This window comes from Phascolarctos cinereus, unplaced genomic scaffold (genome assembly GCF_003287225.1).
Source record: "Phascolarctos cinereus isolate Bilbo 61053 unplaced genomic scaffold, phaCin_HiC Scaffold_1;HRSCAF=81, whole genome shotgun sequence".
NCBI lineage: Eukaryota > Metazoa > Chordata > Mammalia > Diprotodontia > Phascolarctidae > Phascolarctos > Phascolarctos cinereus.
The window spans coordinates 149,585,269-149,603,387 of NW_027555514.1; the positions used below are offsets into that span (position 1 = coordinate 149,585,269).

Sequence of the window (18,119 nt, forward strand, 5' to 3'; positions counted from 1 at the left end):
GTGCACGTGTGCGGGTGCGCGCCTTGGGGAGTGGAGGGAAGGAAAAGAGGCGGGGCCGCGGCCAGGACCGGGTTGGGGCGAGAGTACGCGGGCGCATTGCACTCCCGGGGAGGTGCAGCTACAGCAGCCAGAGCAGTAGCGGCGGCGGTGGCTGCGCGCTGGGGGCGTTAAATACTATCTGTATCACTTTTGGCAGCAGCAACAGTATCCCCTGCCTTCCATCCTCCTGTCTGGGTCCCGGGGAGCTGAAGTGCCCCTCCCAGAAGGGGAGCTCAGGGCCTGAGAATCCTCCCCTGGATGCTTCTGGCGCTCGCTTCCTAGACTCCTAGTTTCGCCAGTGGGCTGGGAAGTGGGGAGAGCTCCCGGAGAGGGACGCCTTGGAACCTCTGCTGCCTTCAAGCCCACGAGCGAGCCCAGAGGCGACCGCAGAGGAGCCTTGCATTTGGGATTGGGGAAGAAGAGGTAGACGTTGGAGGTGGAGGGAGGAACGGTCCTTCCCGACGCTCCGCAAGATGGGCTGTACGTTGAGTGCAGAGGACAAGGCGGCGGTGGAACGGAGTAAGATGATTGACCGTAACCTGAGGGAGGATGGTGAGAAAGCCGCCCGGGAGGTCAAGCTGCTTCTGCTGGGTAAGGAAGAAAAAGCCCATTGGGAGGATGGCATGGGCTAAGGGTATTGCTTACCATCACTATAGTGTTATGATTATTCTCATTTTGGGGGGAGGGAGACGGACCCCGTGGATGTGGCTTTGGTGTGAGTCACTAAATGATCCCATTCTGCTGAGTTGAGCCTTTTCGGTGGAGGGAGCTGGTAATGGGTGGGGTGGGGTGGGATGAGGATTGGGTGAGAGTAAGTTTACACTGCCTCTTTTCCCTTGCCCATCAGACTCACAGATTGGGTGGGTTTCGGAAGTCAGCTTGGAGGGAGGTATTGAAATATGTTCTTAAAGATGAAGACGGGGGGGGGCGGTGGACATTTTTCTTTATTTCTTTCCTTTCCTATTAAAGGACTTCAAAAGGTATGCAGAACCAAGAAGTAAGATATGTTTGGTGGTGTAGTGTAGGACAGAAGCAAGCCAGCCCTTGGTTTTTCCCATCCCACTTCCCTCCTCCTTCCTAATGTGCTCATGAGAACTTGCAGAGAGGTTGGTTGTAGAGTAGATAATTTTCCCCCCTTGCTCTACTCCACAGGCTTTTGATGCAATCTTTATTAAAAAGACAGAATCGGTTTGATTGCAGATAGGTCATACCTGGGTACGTTTTTAAAACCTTCTTTTCGAAGTTTATTTAACCTTTTTCTACAGTGAAGGGGCTTAAAATAAAAAAAAAAAACTCAGGAAAGGTGTTATCGGCTTCTATTTAGGAGTCAAAGTCTTTGCAGAGCTATGTACCTAGCTTTTACAAACATGCCTTAGGTATTGAACTTCAAAAGGCCGTTTTCTAAGTATTAAGGTAATATTACTGTTTTTAAGCTTTCTAAAGCAGGTCGGCACTGCATTAGAAGGCTGTTATTTCTTGTTGGAAAGAAGCTGTAATTTTTTTTTCTACACCCATTACTAGAGGTAGGCAGTTACTGTTTTATGTAGGAAAAAGAAAAGATATTTTGGAATTGAAAATGTCACTTTGAAAAATAGTACAGAGTAATTTTCCAAATGAAAAATTCATTCTCATCTACCCCTCCTTTCTTCCTCTCCCTCTCCCCATCTTTTCCTTTCTCTGCCATTTAAGTGGTCAGCTTGTGTGAAACTTGGAAAATATTTCACTTTTTTTCAGTCATCATCATGGTCATCAAAATACTTAGGTGAAAATTACTTTCTTTTATTTACAGGAAAATAAGATGAACAAGGTTTATGAGTCAGGAATATATTAAGTAGTTGGAGGTTCTTTTTTTTAATAAAAGGGTTCTATTCCCTCTTTAAACACTTAAAATACTACAGATGAAATTTAATATTTTCATTCTGGAGATTAAGTTCTACATAAGTTTTGATTGTTTTTTTTTCTAAAAAGTGTGCAGTGGAAGCAGAAAATTTACATGGGCAACCTTTAGATATACTTTATTTGGTTTAATGAGCTACAAAATAAATAGAGTCTTTTGGTTAGTTTTCCTATAGTATCAAATCTGGAATGTTTAAAAGTAGTAATGAAGCAAGTCATTCTGTGGACAAACTGTGAAATTTTTAAGACTGGGGTGGCCACCCTTTCTCTTGCTAATGGCTACTTTTTCAGGGTTAATACGATTTTTTGAAGTTCATGTAGCATGACAGATTGATATAAAGATAATGATAAGGTCAAGATATATATGGGGTGCACAAAAAAGTTGTACCAGTTCATATCCATTTGTCTTGTGGGAGTGATTGTCTTCTGACTTGGATGCTCTTGAGAGCACATGCAAAGCAAGAAGCTTTTTTCAAGATTCAGGATTGTTGCTCTGAAATTCTCACATAGGCCCAGTTCAGCTGTCAGTTTGAGAAACGCATCTTATAAGTTTTCACTAAAACAAACTTAAAATCAACTGGGAGAACATGTTATAAAAAAAAGAAGAAAAGAAAAGAAAACATTGGCCTTAATTTCTTCTGAAGAAGTCCTGGAATTGCTATATATACTTTTGAACGTTGTAGTATGGCATAGGTAGTGCAGCAGATAGAGTGCCAACCTGGAGTCAGGAAGACTCATCTTCCAGGATTTAAATCTGGCCTCAGACACTTATTAGCTGTGTGACTCTGTGCTAGTTTTTGCCTCAGTTCCCTCATCTGTAAAATGAGCTGGAGAAGGAAATGGCAAATCATTCCAGTATCTTTGCCAAGAAAATCCCCAGTGGGATCAAGAAAAGTCAAACACAACTGAAACAGCTGAACAAGTAGTAGAAACAATACTAGACCTGCAATAGAATATCTGGGTACAAATTAGTTTTTTTTTAAGCTTTAATTTCAGAAGCTTTGAAATGCTCACACAATCTTCAGTTAATTAATAGTAGGACTCAAATTCTTTCCTTGAAGTGCTGTGTAAGTAAAGATTCTTCTTCTTCTCCTTCTTGTTTCTGACATTTCTTAGTTGTATCACTTCTAAGACTTAACTTTCCTGTAACTCAGCTTTTTTTGTTTTTTAATTTTTTTTTGGCTAGGCAATGGGGTTAAGTGACTTGCCCAGGGTCACGCATCTAGTAAGTGTCATGTGTCTGAGGCTGGATTTGAACCTAGGTCCTCCTGAATTCAGGGCCAGTGCTCTAGCCACTGTACCACCTAGCTGCCCCAACTCAGCTTTCTAATCTGGAAAATGGCAGTAATAACATTCAAATTAGACATATTAGATAAGTAACATAAGAAGCTTTCAAACTGTTTAATATTGCAGAAATGTAAGCTATTATTCAAAGTACTTGTGCTAATGATAGGTTGATAGTTTGAAAGCTAGAAGGCACTGTGGAGACCAACAAATCTAAGCCCTCATCTTTTTTTTCTTTGTCTTTGTCTTTTTTTTTTAACAGAGAAATAAATTTAGCTCTCAGAGAGTATCATTTTCCCAAGGGCATTCTTATAATAAATATGGAAGTTGGAATTTCAACTCAGTCTTCCTCCAAATTCAGCATTCTTTCTACCAGGTTGCCCCCTCATGCAATGAAGTTATAAAATGGAGGGATAGATAAGGCCAGAGACCCCCTTTTGTGTTTTTTTTTCCACTCTTCGGGGGGCTAATGCTTTTTAAGAACACTTTGTGTTAAAATGTGCTTATCAAAACAGCGTTTTTCTTTAATGTGTAGGATCTGCAAAGAACATGAATCTTTACAGCAGGTTACAGTACATTGATAGTATTTAGAAAATACCAAGAGATTAAATACTTTTTGCTAATTACATTAAAATATTTCAAAATAATTTTTCATTATTCTCAAGTGGCGGTGGGCATGAATTTCCATAACTATATATTCTTAATTGTTCTGGCCTTGGCTTCCCATTTCTCTTAGCAAAATTATGTTCAACTCCTATGTTCCCTCTTTTGTCTCCTCCTACTAATAGTGATTCTGGAGTACCCTTTGGCCCAGAGTTCTCTTAACATTTTACTGACTAAGAGTTCAGTAATTTCATAAATTTCCCTTTCTGGAATGTTTGAGTACAGACTTTTATTTGACTTTAGACTGCCAAAATCTGACCTTCTGTACTTTTTTTTCCTGCTAAAAATTTGAGGGGTAGTTTAATCATTCCAATACAAGGGTCCAAAATGTATTAGCTGGAAACAAAATGATTTATAGGTAACATATATGGCCAGCGTCATTTTCTGTCTGATTAATTAATGAAACAAAAGTTTATTAAATGCCTAATATTTGCAAGGCATTGTCTTAGGCATTAGGAGTACAAAGATGAAAAGCATACTTCCTTTATGGGAGTTACGGTCTATTGGAGGGATGGGATAAAGCATGTATACAAATCAATGTGCTAGAAGGGAAAATTAAAATAAAAATAATAAAAATAATAGCTAGAATTCATATAGTACTTTGAAGTTTACAGAATGCTGTATACCAACCTGTAAGATAGGTGCTATTTTTATTCACATTTTACATATGAGGAAACAGAGGCAGAAGCTGAACAGTTACTCAGTCACAGAGCTAGTATCTGAGGCAGGATTTGAACTCATTCTTTGAGGTCCGTCACTCTGTCAGTGTTCTACCCAGCTAATGTGATAATTTTTTATAATAGCTGACTTTTATATAGTGCTTCAAGATTTGCTTTGTTTGAATAGTTCTCCCATTTAAGCCTCCTGACAACCCTCTGAGGTTGATAGAATAATGAGCAAGTTACTTAATGTCCTCTGGCCTCAGTTTCCTTGTGTTTAAAATGAGGGATTGGAATTATTGGCCTCTCAGGTTTATTGTAGCTGTAAATCTCTGATACTTTGAAAAGAGTTGAAGAAACTAGAGCCCAAGAAAGTTAGTTAAGTGATTGCCTAAGGTATAAGAGTAAATGGCAGAAGGAAAATTGGGGCTCGAGTCTGATGACACTAGGTCTAATCTTTCTACTACTGCCTCCCCAGTGTGTTTGCAGAAGTCTTGGCACACTGTGATAAGAAATATGAGAAGGGAAAGATCCTTTTCAGCTGAAGAAATTGAGGGAGGAGGCTTCATGGAGAATAGCACCTGGCCTGCAGTGTAAAGGAAGAGAATCTTCAACCTAAGATAGGTTCTTCTGATTATATAATAACCCTTGACAGAATGCTTAGAGCAGAGAGGAAAGAAAAAGAGGACTGGCTGGTAGACCCTAGTGGTAATATGAAACAAGGCAAGAAAGGCAGGCTAAGGAAGAAGTTTGCATTTTATGTTAGAGTAAGTGGGGCTACTGGTAGTTTTTGAATACTTACAACTTATTTGGTTATAATTTGGTGAAGACACCTGGGATGTTGCAAGATACATTGGGAACATACTTTCTTCTCTATTAAAGGGAAACATATCCATCCACATGAAATCTTCCCTAGAAAAGTCACCTTCACTAAGTGGGCAGTCTCAGATGACTTGTTTTTTTTTCTAATTTTTGAATTTTTTTTGATCCTTATGACTTGAAGAAAAACTGCATCTTTTATCACCTTTTCTGTGACTTCTGGTTTTCTCATCCTGATAGGACTTTGAAATTAGAAATATCACTTTGGTAGGTGTGTGAAGGTTAGATTGCAGAAAATTAGGAAACTATACAATAGTCTAGGCAATAGTGTGATCTAAGAACTAACTGGAGAAAGTTTGCCAAATCAAAATGGATGAGGCCACTTCCCTCATTTCCTTTTTTGTTGTTGTTTGTTTATGTGCTATAATCCCTACCTTTTGAGGATGAGGCCTTTAAATTTAAGGAAACATCCCCATCTCCCACATCTCTGTAAAAAATGGGGGGATTGGACTGAATCCCTAAGTCTTTTTCCCTGCTCCTTAACTATATGATTGTATTATAATGTTAAATCTTTTCTTTTTTTCTTTCCTCCCCCTTGAAGAAGAGGGATAGGGGATATGTCTGTGTTTCTTGAAATTTTAGTTTTATCAGTAGGATTTGGTAGGGAATAGATTTTATAAATAGATAAAATAATTGCACTAAAATTTAATTTATTTTATGAATCATTAATTGACCAGACCTGATGACACAGTTCAAGACATTAGCTCATTTATTAATTTCTTTGGGTCTTTTTTTTTTAAGTTTGGCTTGTAATGCTTTAGTATTAGAAAAATTTCTCAGTATTTAGGTCAGATAAGGTCATATTATCATTGCCGTTTTCTTTAAAGTCAGAACAGGGTGGAGAAACCATTTTAAAAGAGAGCAATTTTCTTTGCATTGCATTTGCTTGATTGTCTTAAGGGAAAAAAAAAGTTCACATCCATTAGGGTTTTTCTTGGACAGGCCACAATTTTTACCAGAAGAAAAACTAGTCTTAACTTTTAGTGCCTCTGGGGGAGAGAGAGATACAGAGATAGAGACAGAGTAATGTTAGATCATAATAACTTTCTAAAATGGATTTTTTTTTACAAAAAGAAAAATTTGTATATTATAATGGTTCTCAATTTTGTCGGCTGTCTCAATACAGTTTTTCATTACCCTTACCTTTATCACACTCCATCTTCACTAAGAAGAGAAAAAAGAAAATTTTAACTTTCTCTTGTGTTTTACAAGTAGGGTAGAAAGAACATCAAAATTACAGTCAATTTGTTCCTAAGTGTATCACTTGTCACTAACACCACCAAACTGCTGTTTGGATTTTGGCACTTGGTTTCCTTGGTTTCCTTTGAATTTAACCTATGACTTCACTAGAGATCCAGACCAAAATTGGGAAATACTGGCAAAGCAAGACTTGCACTGTATTGCTGTCTTTATCTCTTTTGAATTTGCACATATAAATATATTACCAGAATGAATCTTAGAGATTATCTAATTTTTGTCCTTTAACTTTATAGAGGAAGGACATAAGGCTCAGAGGGTTCTAAGTGACATACCTAAATTTAATAATCTCATGCTAAAAAGAACTTAGAATTCAAACTTTAAAATTCCTTTCCTTTTTTTGAAATAAACTAGTATTTGAACATGAGTCATTTAGCTTCTCTTTGTTGTATAAATCCTGTATTGGCAACTAATCAATTTGAAGTCACAAATTATATGGATATTTTTTGAAAATAATTAATTACTCCAAGCACCATTTACAACTATTTCATTTCTTACTTACAAATCTTGAATGTAAACATTACTGTTCATTCAGAAAGTTTAGGAATATAAGCTAAAAAGGACTTGCAAATGTTGAAAATAAAGAGAAGTTCAAAGTCTGCTTATCTCTAAGACAATGATTATACTTCATATGATATTATATATAATCCTGGTCATGTGATAACTTTTTAAATAGATATTTAATCTATTTGTCTTTCTGATAAGTTTCTATTTAAATTTGATTAGAATACTGAAGCTTTTTTAAATGTTTTTTTTTAATTTGGAATTGATATTTCGTATCAGTAATTGGGTAGCCTTGGACAAGTCACTTCATCTCACTGGGCTACTTCATTTGTATGTAAAATTAAGTTTAATTAGAAGATCTCTATAGTATCTCTAGGTATATATTATGATTTTACACATTTGCCTTGTAAAATCCTGACTACAGGCAAGCTAAGATTATAGGAATCATTTGATTTCATTTTAACAAATCTCTCTTTCACATCCATCCATCCATACATGCATACACACATACACACATATATGGATATGTGGGGGGGGCAGCTAGGTGACACAGTGGATAGGGCACTGGGCTTGGAATCAGGAAGACTCAACATCATGACTTCACATCTGACCTCAGACACTTACTAGCTGTATGACCTTGGGCAAGTCCCTTAACCCTATTTGCTTCAGTTCCTCATCTGTAAAATAAGCTAGATAAGGAAATGTAAAACCACTCCAATATCATACACATACACACACACACACACACACACACACACACACACACACACACGTGCGCGTGCATCTGTTATATACATATGTATGTATGTATATAAATGTTTATGTATTGTCTTTGTTACTATTCTCCTATCCCAAACCTGGCTGTAGATTTGTTGTCACATTTGTTAATTAGATCAGTATATTTGATTCAATGATCTTTATACTTTGAAGAACTTTCCTCCTTGATTGCACTTCTTTGAAGTGGTAAATCAGAGGATGGATTTCTCTATCAGTAAGTCTTTCATATCACAATTGTAGGGTGTTGTTAGTTTGTTCTACTTCCTAACGTTGACTCATGAAGATTTTTGAAAATAACTAAGGAATTTGCTGTTTAGTAGATTTAAATGTCAGGAGGGCATTGCCTCTGTGCAGGGCCTTTATTTCTAATATACCCAAAGATATGTTTGCTTTGCTATTTATATCTCCTTAAAGAACCCTGTAGAAGACTTTACTTGAACCTGGTGAACGAAAGCAAAAATTATCCATTTATATCCATTTAGTCTGAAGTCATTCAATTGAAACTGACCTCGAGTTACTAATGATCACTTTCTTGCCAAATCTGATGGATTTTTCAAAGTCTTTATTCTTCTTCACTCCTCTGCATCATTTATTAGTGTCAGTGGCCCATTTTTCCTCACTAAGTTGTTGTGACAGTGCTTTCTCTTGGACCTTTTCTTACCTGTGTCTGACCGTTCTTATTCTTTTTTGATGGATCATCATCCATAAACCGTCCTTGCCTAACTGTTGATCTTCCCCAAAGGAACAGCCCTTAGGGCCCTTTTACCTTAGGTCTTCTTTATTTTTTCTCTCTCTACTGTTTCTCTTGAATTTTCAGCAGCCTGCTATGAACCAGTCCTGCATTAGCACCTGCCTAGTGGACATTTCAAACCCTCTTTCCCTTCTGAACTGCAGTATTTCTGTGGAAAGCACCACCATTCTTTTGGTTATTCTTTTTCACAATCTTGAAGTCATTCTTGAATCCTCACTATCCATGATATCATTATCCAAGTAGTTGCTTGCCAAGTCTTGGTCATTCTACCTCTAGAACATCTCACCAGTCCATCTCCTTCACCATAGCAACAGCCACTACCTTAGTTGAGACCGTTATCGTGTCTTTTCTGAGATGTTCCAGTTGTCATAATTAATATGTCTGCCTCCACTTTCTCCCTTCTCCAGTACATCCTCTATACAGTTGCCAAAGTGATTTTCTTTTTTTTTTCTTTTTTTTTCCCCTTGTATATATATATGACTTTATTTCACTGTATGAACAAAAGCCTAAGAGTTAACATGGGCAATCCTTGCATTCTTTCTTCTATGTTCAAACGCCCAAATTTACAGCCAGCCTGATGTTTCACGTTATGCATAATCCTAAGGTAAATACAATTAATGATGTCCACGAGCAGAAGCAGCTGAATCTGAACCTTTCAAAGCTTTGCTTTTTTTATCTATCTGCACTTCTGATTTTGTAAACAATGTACCCCATCACAGCCATTCCTACCCAGATCTCCTGGTAAACCTTGGTATAGTAGGGCTTCAGTGGAGTTCAAACATTTTTCATAAAGTACTGTAACATTGTGGCTGGCTTCCTCAAAGGGCCACGCTCGCAAACCTGGGCGGGCAGCAGGGAACAGCGAAGGCCAAAGCCTTGGAAAGGTGACCCCGACAGCCGGGGCCTCGCGGGGACTCCCAAAGTGATTTTCTGAAAATAAGCCTCTGTCGCTTTCCTACTCAATAAAACCTAGTACCTCCCTATTACCTCTAGGGTCAAATACAAAGTCCTCTGTGTAGCATTTAAAGACCTTCACAACCTAGTTCCAATCTACTTTGCATATTATACTCTTATCATACACTGCAGTCTAGTTGGATTGACCTACTTGTTGTCCCTCTGAATTCCTTCCTCTCCTTTGCTTGGACTCTCATTTCACCTTCGCCTCTTAGAATTCCAACCTTCCTTTACAACCAGTCTTTCTGATAAATGCCTCATTTCTAAAATATATAGAGAATTAAGACAAATTTATAAGAACACAAGCCATTCCGCAATTGATAAATGGTCAAAGGATATGAACAGACAGTTCTCAGATGAAGAAATTAAAGCCATCTATAGTCATATGAAAAAATGCCCTAAATCTTATTGATTAGAGAAATGCAAATCAAAACAACTCTGAGATACCACATCACACCTATCAGATTGGCCAACATGACAAAACAGGAAAATGATAAATGTTGGAGAGGATGTGGGAAAATTGGAACGCTAATACATTGTTAGTGGAGTTGTGAAATGATCCATCCATTTTGGAGAACAATTTGGAACTATGCCCAAAGGGCTACAAAAATGTGCATACCCTTTGATCCAGCAATAGCACTTCTAGGGCTATATCCCAAAGAGATCAAACAAATGGGAAAAGGACCCACATGCACAAAAATATACATAGCAGCTCTTTTTGTGGTGGCAAAGAATTGGAAATTGAGAGGATGCCCATCAGTTGAGGAATGGCTGAGCAAGTTGTGGTATATGAATGTAATGTAATACTATTGTGCTATAAGAAATGATGAACAGGCTGACTTCAGAAAAACCTGGGAAGACTTATATGGTCTGATGCTGAGTGAAGTGAGCAGAACCAAGAGGACTCTGTGCACAATAACAGCCACATTATGCAATGACTAAGATTGTTAAACTGAACCCTTCTCAGCATTACGAGGATCTAAGACATCTCCAGAGGCCTCGGGATGGAAAATGCTGTTCACATCCAAAGAAAGAACTATGGAAGTCGAATCGCTATCACTTATTTTTACCTTCTGTTGAGTTTTGTTTCATCTTTCTCGTGGTTCCTCCTATTGGTTTTAATTTTTACTTACAACTTCACTAATGTGAAAATATGTTTAATGGGTATGTAAATGTAAAGCCTATGTCAGATTGTGCATCGTCTGGGGGAGGTTGGGAGGGGGGAGAAAAAAGAAGAAAAAATTTTCAACTCAAAAGCATATGGAAAAAAAATTTTAAAAATAAAAATTTCCAAAAAAAAAGAATTCCAACCTTCCTGAGAACTTAGCTTCCTTCATATAGTCTTTTCTGATCATAGATTCTCGTGCCTCATCCTGAAATTACCTTGTATTTACTTTGTAAAATTTTTCTATGTCCTTTGCTGTTTCTGTTGAGACTACCACAATCCTTTCAGTCATATTAGTTCACAAATTAAAGTCATTTTTGTTCTGAGACATACCTCTGGATTTCTCTGTTTTCCTTCTCTTTTCCCATAGAGTATATTCAGTGGTGATCATGAATATTTATTGAGCACCTACTCATAGAGACAGTGTGACATAGTGTAAAAAGTGTGGAACTTTTTTAGTCTTGACATCCTAGATGACTCAGTGATGCAGTCCATATGCTGGTACAGGAAACATGTAAGATTCATGGTAGTCCATAACCTGTCGACACAATGTCCTAGTTCTGATGGGTTTCTAAAATGCTTTACAACTCAGTTTCTTACTGTATTATCTAGAATTCTTTTAGAGAGAATTAGTAGTGTGGCAACACCCTGGCATTATACTGAAGGCCTAGCTTTCCTACCTGTTTCTACAGAGTCATTCCCAAACTCTTAGCTTCGCCCTGTGATTTGGTCACTGTCCAGATGTGAAACACATTTTGGTGATGCCAAAAAAGGAATCGCCTTCCTCTCATACCCTCACTGCTAATATAGATTATCCGTGGTACTATCCAGAGGGAAATGGAATCATCTCCCCACCTTGTGTGACTTCAGATCCTTATGGAAATGCCCATAAAGGCATAAGTCCCATTCCCATAAGGACAGCCCATCCTCTTTCTCCAAGAGGCATGCTTCTCAGAAACTCCCTTTCTTTATCATAGATGGCCAAGGCCAAATCTTCTTACTGTTGAACTTGTGGTTACTAACAAGACACTTATAGGCTAACACGGCCCCCCATTTTTTTTTTTTTGCTTTTTGGTGAGGCAATCAGGGTTTAGTGACTTGCCTAGGGTTACACAGCTAGTTAAGTGTTAAGTGTCTGAGGCCAGATTTGAACTCAGGTTCTCCTGACTCCAAGGCTGGAGCTCTATGCACTGTGCCACCTAGCTTCCCCCCAAAAAAAATTCTTTATCATCTAGAATAGTAGTGTCAAACTTTGGATCCTTGTAAGATCCAGATTGACTCAGGAAACCACAAATTAGCATGATCTGTGCTTTACTGTATTTTTATTTATTTTGTTAAACATTTCCCAATTACATTTTAATTTGATTTGGTCTCAGTGCAGACTGCAAATGTGACACTTCTGTTCTAGAATGCTTGGTTTTGACATCATCCTGCCTGGGAATTCTTTCTTCTAACTAACAAGCAGGGGATTAGGGAATCTTGGCTTTGAACTTACATCTCAACTCTACGTGAATTCATACTTCAAGGCAGCCATGTGCTTCTTTCTATAAGAACGTACCTTCCGTCCTAGCTGTCATTTCTTGGATTGAGAAAGTTCACCCCCCAAAACCTGCCTTCAGGCCATGTGGTCAAGCATATACAGCTACCCTATGCATTAATGGCACATCTGACGGCTTCCATTGGCAGCAGTCAGGTTTACTCTCAGTTCCTTTGCATCTCTCTCAGGATCTCAAAGACAGAGGAAAAAAGAGTTCTAAAAATGTCAAGTGAATCTTTATACCCATGTTTATAGACCATGGAATTTTGCTCTTTTCAATCCTCCTAAGGTTTTAGAAAACCAAGTCATCTTAGGGGCAGCCCTAGTTACTGAAACCCCTTCCCCTAGAATGATGCCAAACATCAGAATCAAAGATTTGGAGTTGGAAGAGACCTTGGAGGACATCTAGCCCAACCCCCTTATTTTACAAGTGAGGAATTTAGTCTTAGAGAGAAAAGTGATTAGCCTAAGGTTGTACTAGTATTAAAAGGTAAAGGGAGGGTTTGAAGTAGGTCATCTGACTCTATACTACACTGTCTCTTGGGGAGAGCCTTGTAGACACTGAAAAATTAATCTGAATGTGTCTTTTCTTTTAAGAAGTGCTTATTGGCCATATTCTTGAGAGAGGTATGCATAAGGAAAGGTTTCAATGGAAGATATCTCCAGTAGCACATAACATTAATCAGAGAACTTCCCTTTTCAGACCTTATGTAATAATACCAGAAAGTACATGAAGAGTAAGTGGAATAAGTAGTGGTATGATCAGGGGCAAGAAATTAGTCTTTTTGATAGTTTCAAGATTGCTACTCTGAGAAACCTGCCAATTTCCTTTTTTTTTGGCTCATGTCCAGTTTTATTCTTTGCAATGAGGGATACATGGCACTATAAATGTTTAAGTTGGCAGCATTACAGGGGAGTTGGGAGACTTGCACATGTGCATATGATTACAAGTATGAGCTCTGTACAATTCCTGGCATAACTTATAGCACAGCCAACAAATGGCCCTGTGGCCCATTCTGGGACTCATTACTGTAGATTTGTATATAGGGCCTGAATCACCTACTTAACACTCTTTGGGCACTTAAGGTTTGGATGTAGATCTGTTAAGCCTTTGATAAATGCAAATTTCTGACTAGGAAGGCAGGTATGCTTGGTTGAGACAGCAAACTATTTCACCTAAGTGATTACCTTTCATTTCTGTAGTAACAGTCCTGGAATTCTAGAACTGAATGAACAAATAATGTCTTGCTTTCAAGAAGATCAACTCCTCAGTTGTTGTTTTTTTGTTTGTTTTTTGTGGAGAGATAATCTCTAGGAAGGGTATTGGTAATGAGTCCTATTTGTTACTATACAAAATTGATAGTTATAGTAGATATGCAGGTTGCAACAGTGTCTTCTGGGTGTTAAGACTGTGCGATACATTTGGCATAATAAATGGCACTTATTTGTTCAACTCAGATACCTGAATGAATTTCCTTGATGCTTAGCTTTACTACTAAGAGGCAAGATAAGGCTGCCAGTTAGGATCTCTGGATTCTAGTCTTGGCTCTGCCACACACTGTGACTTTGGGCAAGTTGCAGCCTTTTTGAACCTCAGTTTCCTTATTTGTAAGATGAAGAAGTTCGGCTAAATAATCTAAGAAGCTCTTGCATTCTAAGAGAAACATTGCTGCAGATGTTTCTTTAATATTTTCCACCTATTTCCCCAGGGAGGTAAACTATTTAGTATAAATTATGAAACAATGAATTCCACATGAAAATGTTTTCTTTGGAAGAGTTTATGATTACTTTCAAGTAATTCTAAACCCTGACTTAAGTACTATTCTGATGATTCAGATTCCTGTTTTTAAATTAACATCTTAAATTTGTGAAGGAAGACAAGTAGGCAGTGTTGTATAGTGGAAAGAGCACTGGCTCCTTAGTTGGAGGACTTGGGTTCAAATTACACCTTAGACACTTCTTATTATATGTGTGGATTTTTGGCAAATCGCTTCACCTTCCAAAGCTTTAGTTTTGTCATCTTGGAAAAATAAGGGTTGAATTAGATGGCATCTGAGGTCCCTTCCTGTTGTAGATTTTTGGTCTTATAGTAAGATGAAGGTTACCTTTTGCTAAATTTGAGTAACTTGGATTTAGAAATAACTATGTTTTGGGGGGAGCCCCACCAACATTGTGTTTTTGTTGTCTGTGTTCAGTCTGACTCTTTATGAACCCATTTGGAGTTTTCTTGGCAAAGAGATTGGAGTGGTTTGCCATTTCTTTCTCCAGCTCATTTTACAGTTGAGGAAGTGGGTTAAGTGACTTGCTCAGGGTTACACAGCTAGTGTCTGAGGCCAAATTTGTACTCAGTAAGACTCATCTTCCTAACTTTGAACCCAGCACTCTTACCTACTGTACCACCTAGCTGCCTAAGATTGTGCTTGGCCCTCCATAAAACAGTACCGACACCTCTAGATTAAAATAAATTTGCATTATGCAAATTTTACTTTACATAAAGAATTGTAAAAGGAAAACACCTATGTTAACTTTATAGTACTGTTTGTACTCTCTGTATAGTTCTCTCTTTCCCCGGTCTCTCTCTCCCTCTCTCTTTCTCTCTCTCTTCCTTTTTCCCTCCTTCCTTCCTTCTCTCTCTTTCTTTCCTTTCCCCTCAGCTCAGAACTGCAAGGCCTCTCATCCTTCTCCCCAAAACAAACAAAAAAAAACCCAACCCTACTTTTGAATGCATAAGAAGTGACACCACATATTCAGCCATTTCATGTTAGTCTTCTGTCATTCTTTACTAGGGTACTGCATCTGTCACCCACCCCTCCTGTGTCACTCATCCTCTCCTGTCTGTGTCAGAACCCCACGTTTATGCCTGGTTTAACCTCTAGGTATGGTCATCCCCTTCTTACCAACCTGTATCTTCTTCCTTCTGCTCTCAGTCTCTTTCTCTTCTATCCCCCTGGCTCCGTCCCCCTGAAAGGGGGCTCTGCTGCCCTCTTTCTTCCCCTTTCCCACTTTAATGGCCAATTTTTCATTGAGTAAAAGTAGTTGTAAATAGATGTCTGACATCATAAAGCAAAAACTGTCCATATCATGTAACATTTACTCCCTTTGTTCTGGTGAGTATTTAATTGGTAAAATTTGTGAAAAGAAACAAAGATTTAAATTGTTGCACAAATAGCTCAATGGTAGAAATGTTCAACAAACTAGCAACTTCAGTTTGAAATGTCTCTTCTCCAGCCCAGCCTCTGAAATCTGTTCTCTTTGTCTTACCTGTCCTTAAGGCTCTTGCAGTGTCTTCTCTCATTGTTTGTATTTCTCTTCCTCATATCCCTTTGCTTGTTTAGTTCTGTACTCTTTCATTAAAGGCCTTTCCTTAAGGCTTTTGTCTTGTTGCTCTATGTATCCTGGCATACAACCTCAAAGACATAAAACCTGAAAGGAATCACACAAATGAAAATCAATAGCTGTAATTGAGTTTTAGAGCAAAATTAGCTTCTTCCTTTGATATCATCTGGGTAGCAGAATATTCAGAAATCTTTGAACCTTGCTGTATACTGTACACTAGGCAACTGCCTACCTTGCCTACTACAGTTTTACTCACGCATTTAATTTTGTTTATTTGATTTAGATTTGTTTGATAGTATGAGACAGCTGAGACACAGGCCAAGTTATTTGCTCATGGTCAAACTGCCATTGTGTTAGAGGCAACCTGGGTCTTCATTATTCTAATGCTATCCCTTTATCCTCTGATTCATATCAGTCTCCTTTTGAGTTTGGTTTAGGGGATGTTTTAAATACTACATATATATACATATAATGTGTGTGTATGTATGTGTATATATATATATATATATATATATATATGTATATATATATATATATACATACATACATATATTATTAGCCCTTAAGTGAAATGTTGGAGGCTTCTAAGATTAAAAAGGCTTTTTTCCCCCAAAAAATTACTTGATAAAGATTAGCACATCTTAGTTACTTTTTCTTGAAGGGTAACTTTTGTCAATTGAATTTTTAGAAACTTTTTTTTGTTGTTGTTTTCCCATCAAGTCATATGTCTACTTCAATTTGAGCACTTAGCTTTCTCTTTCAAGAATCCTTTCAAAGAAGTTAGCTTTTTTAAAAAAAATTAAATTTGTCGTGATATTAAAGGGTATCAAGTTGTACATTTCTTCTGATGTATGGATGAGTATAGTGTCAGGTTTTTATGGTGATTTAACTTTATGTAACTTTTAACAGATTTTATACAATTCAGTAAATGGATAGAGTCTAATAGAGAGAAATTGATAGGCTACCATTATTTGCCTTCATCCAATGGTCAATATCCTATTAAAGTTTGCAAATAGGCCCCTCATAATTTGAAATGGGGCCACTCTTATGCTCCTATAATTTCGTCAATCTGATTCTGAGATATTCAGTTACGCATGGGTTCCTTGACCACCCCTGATATACCTCTTTTTTTTCTGATATACTTTTAAGCCCACAAATTTCTATCTTTTTATTCTCATTTGGCAATAATGGTGATATATCTCCAGTTCATAGAGCTATCATGATTATGGTTAAAAAAAACACCTGGGACATTTAATATAGCTTTTGGTGAATATTATTCAGAAAGTGTGGTATATTCCTAGGTGTCTTCCAGCAAGGTACCAGAGACTAATTGGAGATAATGGTATTGAGAATTGTATTTTCTGTGAAAGAAATATTTCAAGGATAATATAAAGTTAATACTCTGTTTCTGTTGCTTTATTGCGTGTAAATAACCACCTCAAAGTCAGACAAGTCTACTAAGTACTATGAGAATTGATGGGAATTTTGAGATGAGGCATATAACAGCAAGGACACTATGAGGTATAAGTGAAAGTCATAATGTTTAATGCCCTTCTGGGTTACTATGCTTCCTTCTTCTCAACCTACACTTAAAGATTGGGTCCACTTATGTATGACCCTCTCAGGTTCAAGATAACTTTATGAGTTACCGTTCCTAAAACTAAAAGCTCATTAGCTGCCATGGATGTTTTTTACCCTTGATTCTAGTCAACTAGAGAACATAATTAGCTCAAAACAAAGTCCTGTAGTGAACCAGCATATAAAGAAGCGTAGCACCAAAATATCCTCTGGAGAGTACTCTGTCACTAATAGAACTTCAATATGGAGAATGGACTTGGACTTCTCAAGCAGACAAGCATACACATAGGGAATACTTGTTGAGAAACAATTCATGCATTGGATGCCGAACGATCATCAGTCTTGGTCTCTAATTCATTTATAGGTGTTACTTTACTTTGGCTATAGTCACAACTGCCTCTAGCATTTAGCTTAGCTGACGTCCTGGTCTAGGGTAAAGACATACAGCTTCAGAAAGAGCTGGAGCCTGTGTACATCCTAAGAACAGTAGGGGTTACGTATTGAGGGCCTTTCTCCTGAACAGCAGTCAGCTCCAGGCTCTGGACTCTAAAACTATGTTCATGGACTCCACTTGAGTCAGCTAGTGGATTGTGTTAGATGCCATCAGATTCCCCCCCCCCACCCTATTCTTTATGTATTTTCATAAGAGTAGGAGCAAGGTGAGGAGACAGTTTCCCATAGCTATCTCTCTTGTCCATTGTCTCTGCTTGCTTTTTATCTAGATAGATCAGAGGTGGGGAACCTTCAGACTTGAGGCCACATGTGGCCCTCTAGGTCCTTGGGTGTGGCCTTTTGACTGAATACAAGTTTTACAGAAGGAATCCTTTTATTAAGGGAATT

At 37.9% G+C, this 18,119-nt stretch overlaps 1 protein-coding gene and 1 pseudogene across 1 annotated transcript in view; one reads left to right on the forward strand and one right to left on the reverse strand.

Annotated features, from left to right (window-relative positions):
- Window positions 1–80: 80 nt before the first annotated feature.
- The window catches only part of GNAI1 (G protein subunit alpha i1), a 101,580-nt gene continuing 83,541 nt past the window's right edge, over window positions 81–18,119 (forward strand). Inside the window, exon 1 of the mRNA XM_020984488.2 lies at window positions 81–630. Within this exon, the coding sequence (XP_020840147.1) occupies window positions 513–630 (118 nt within the window). The 5' untranslated portion in view covers window positions 81–512. The remainder of the gene's footprint in view (window positions 631–18,119) is intronic.
- Window positions 9,304–9,513, reverse strand: LOC110206960 (ATP synthase F(0) complex subunit j, mitochondrial pseudogene; annotated as a pseudogene).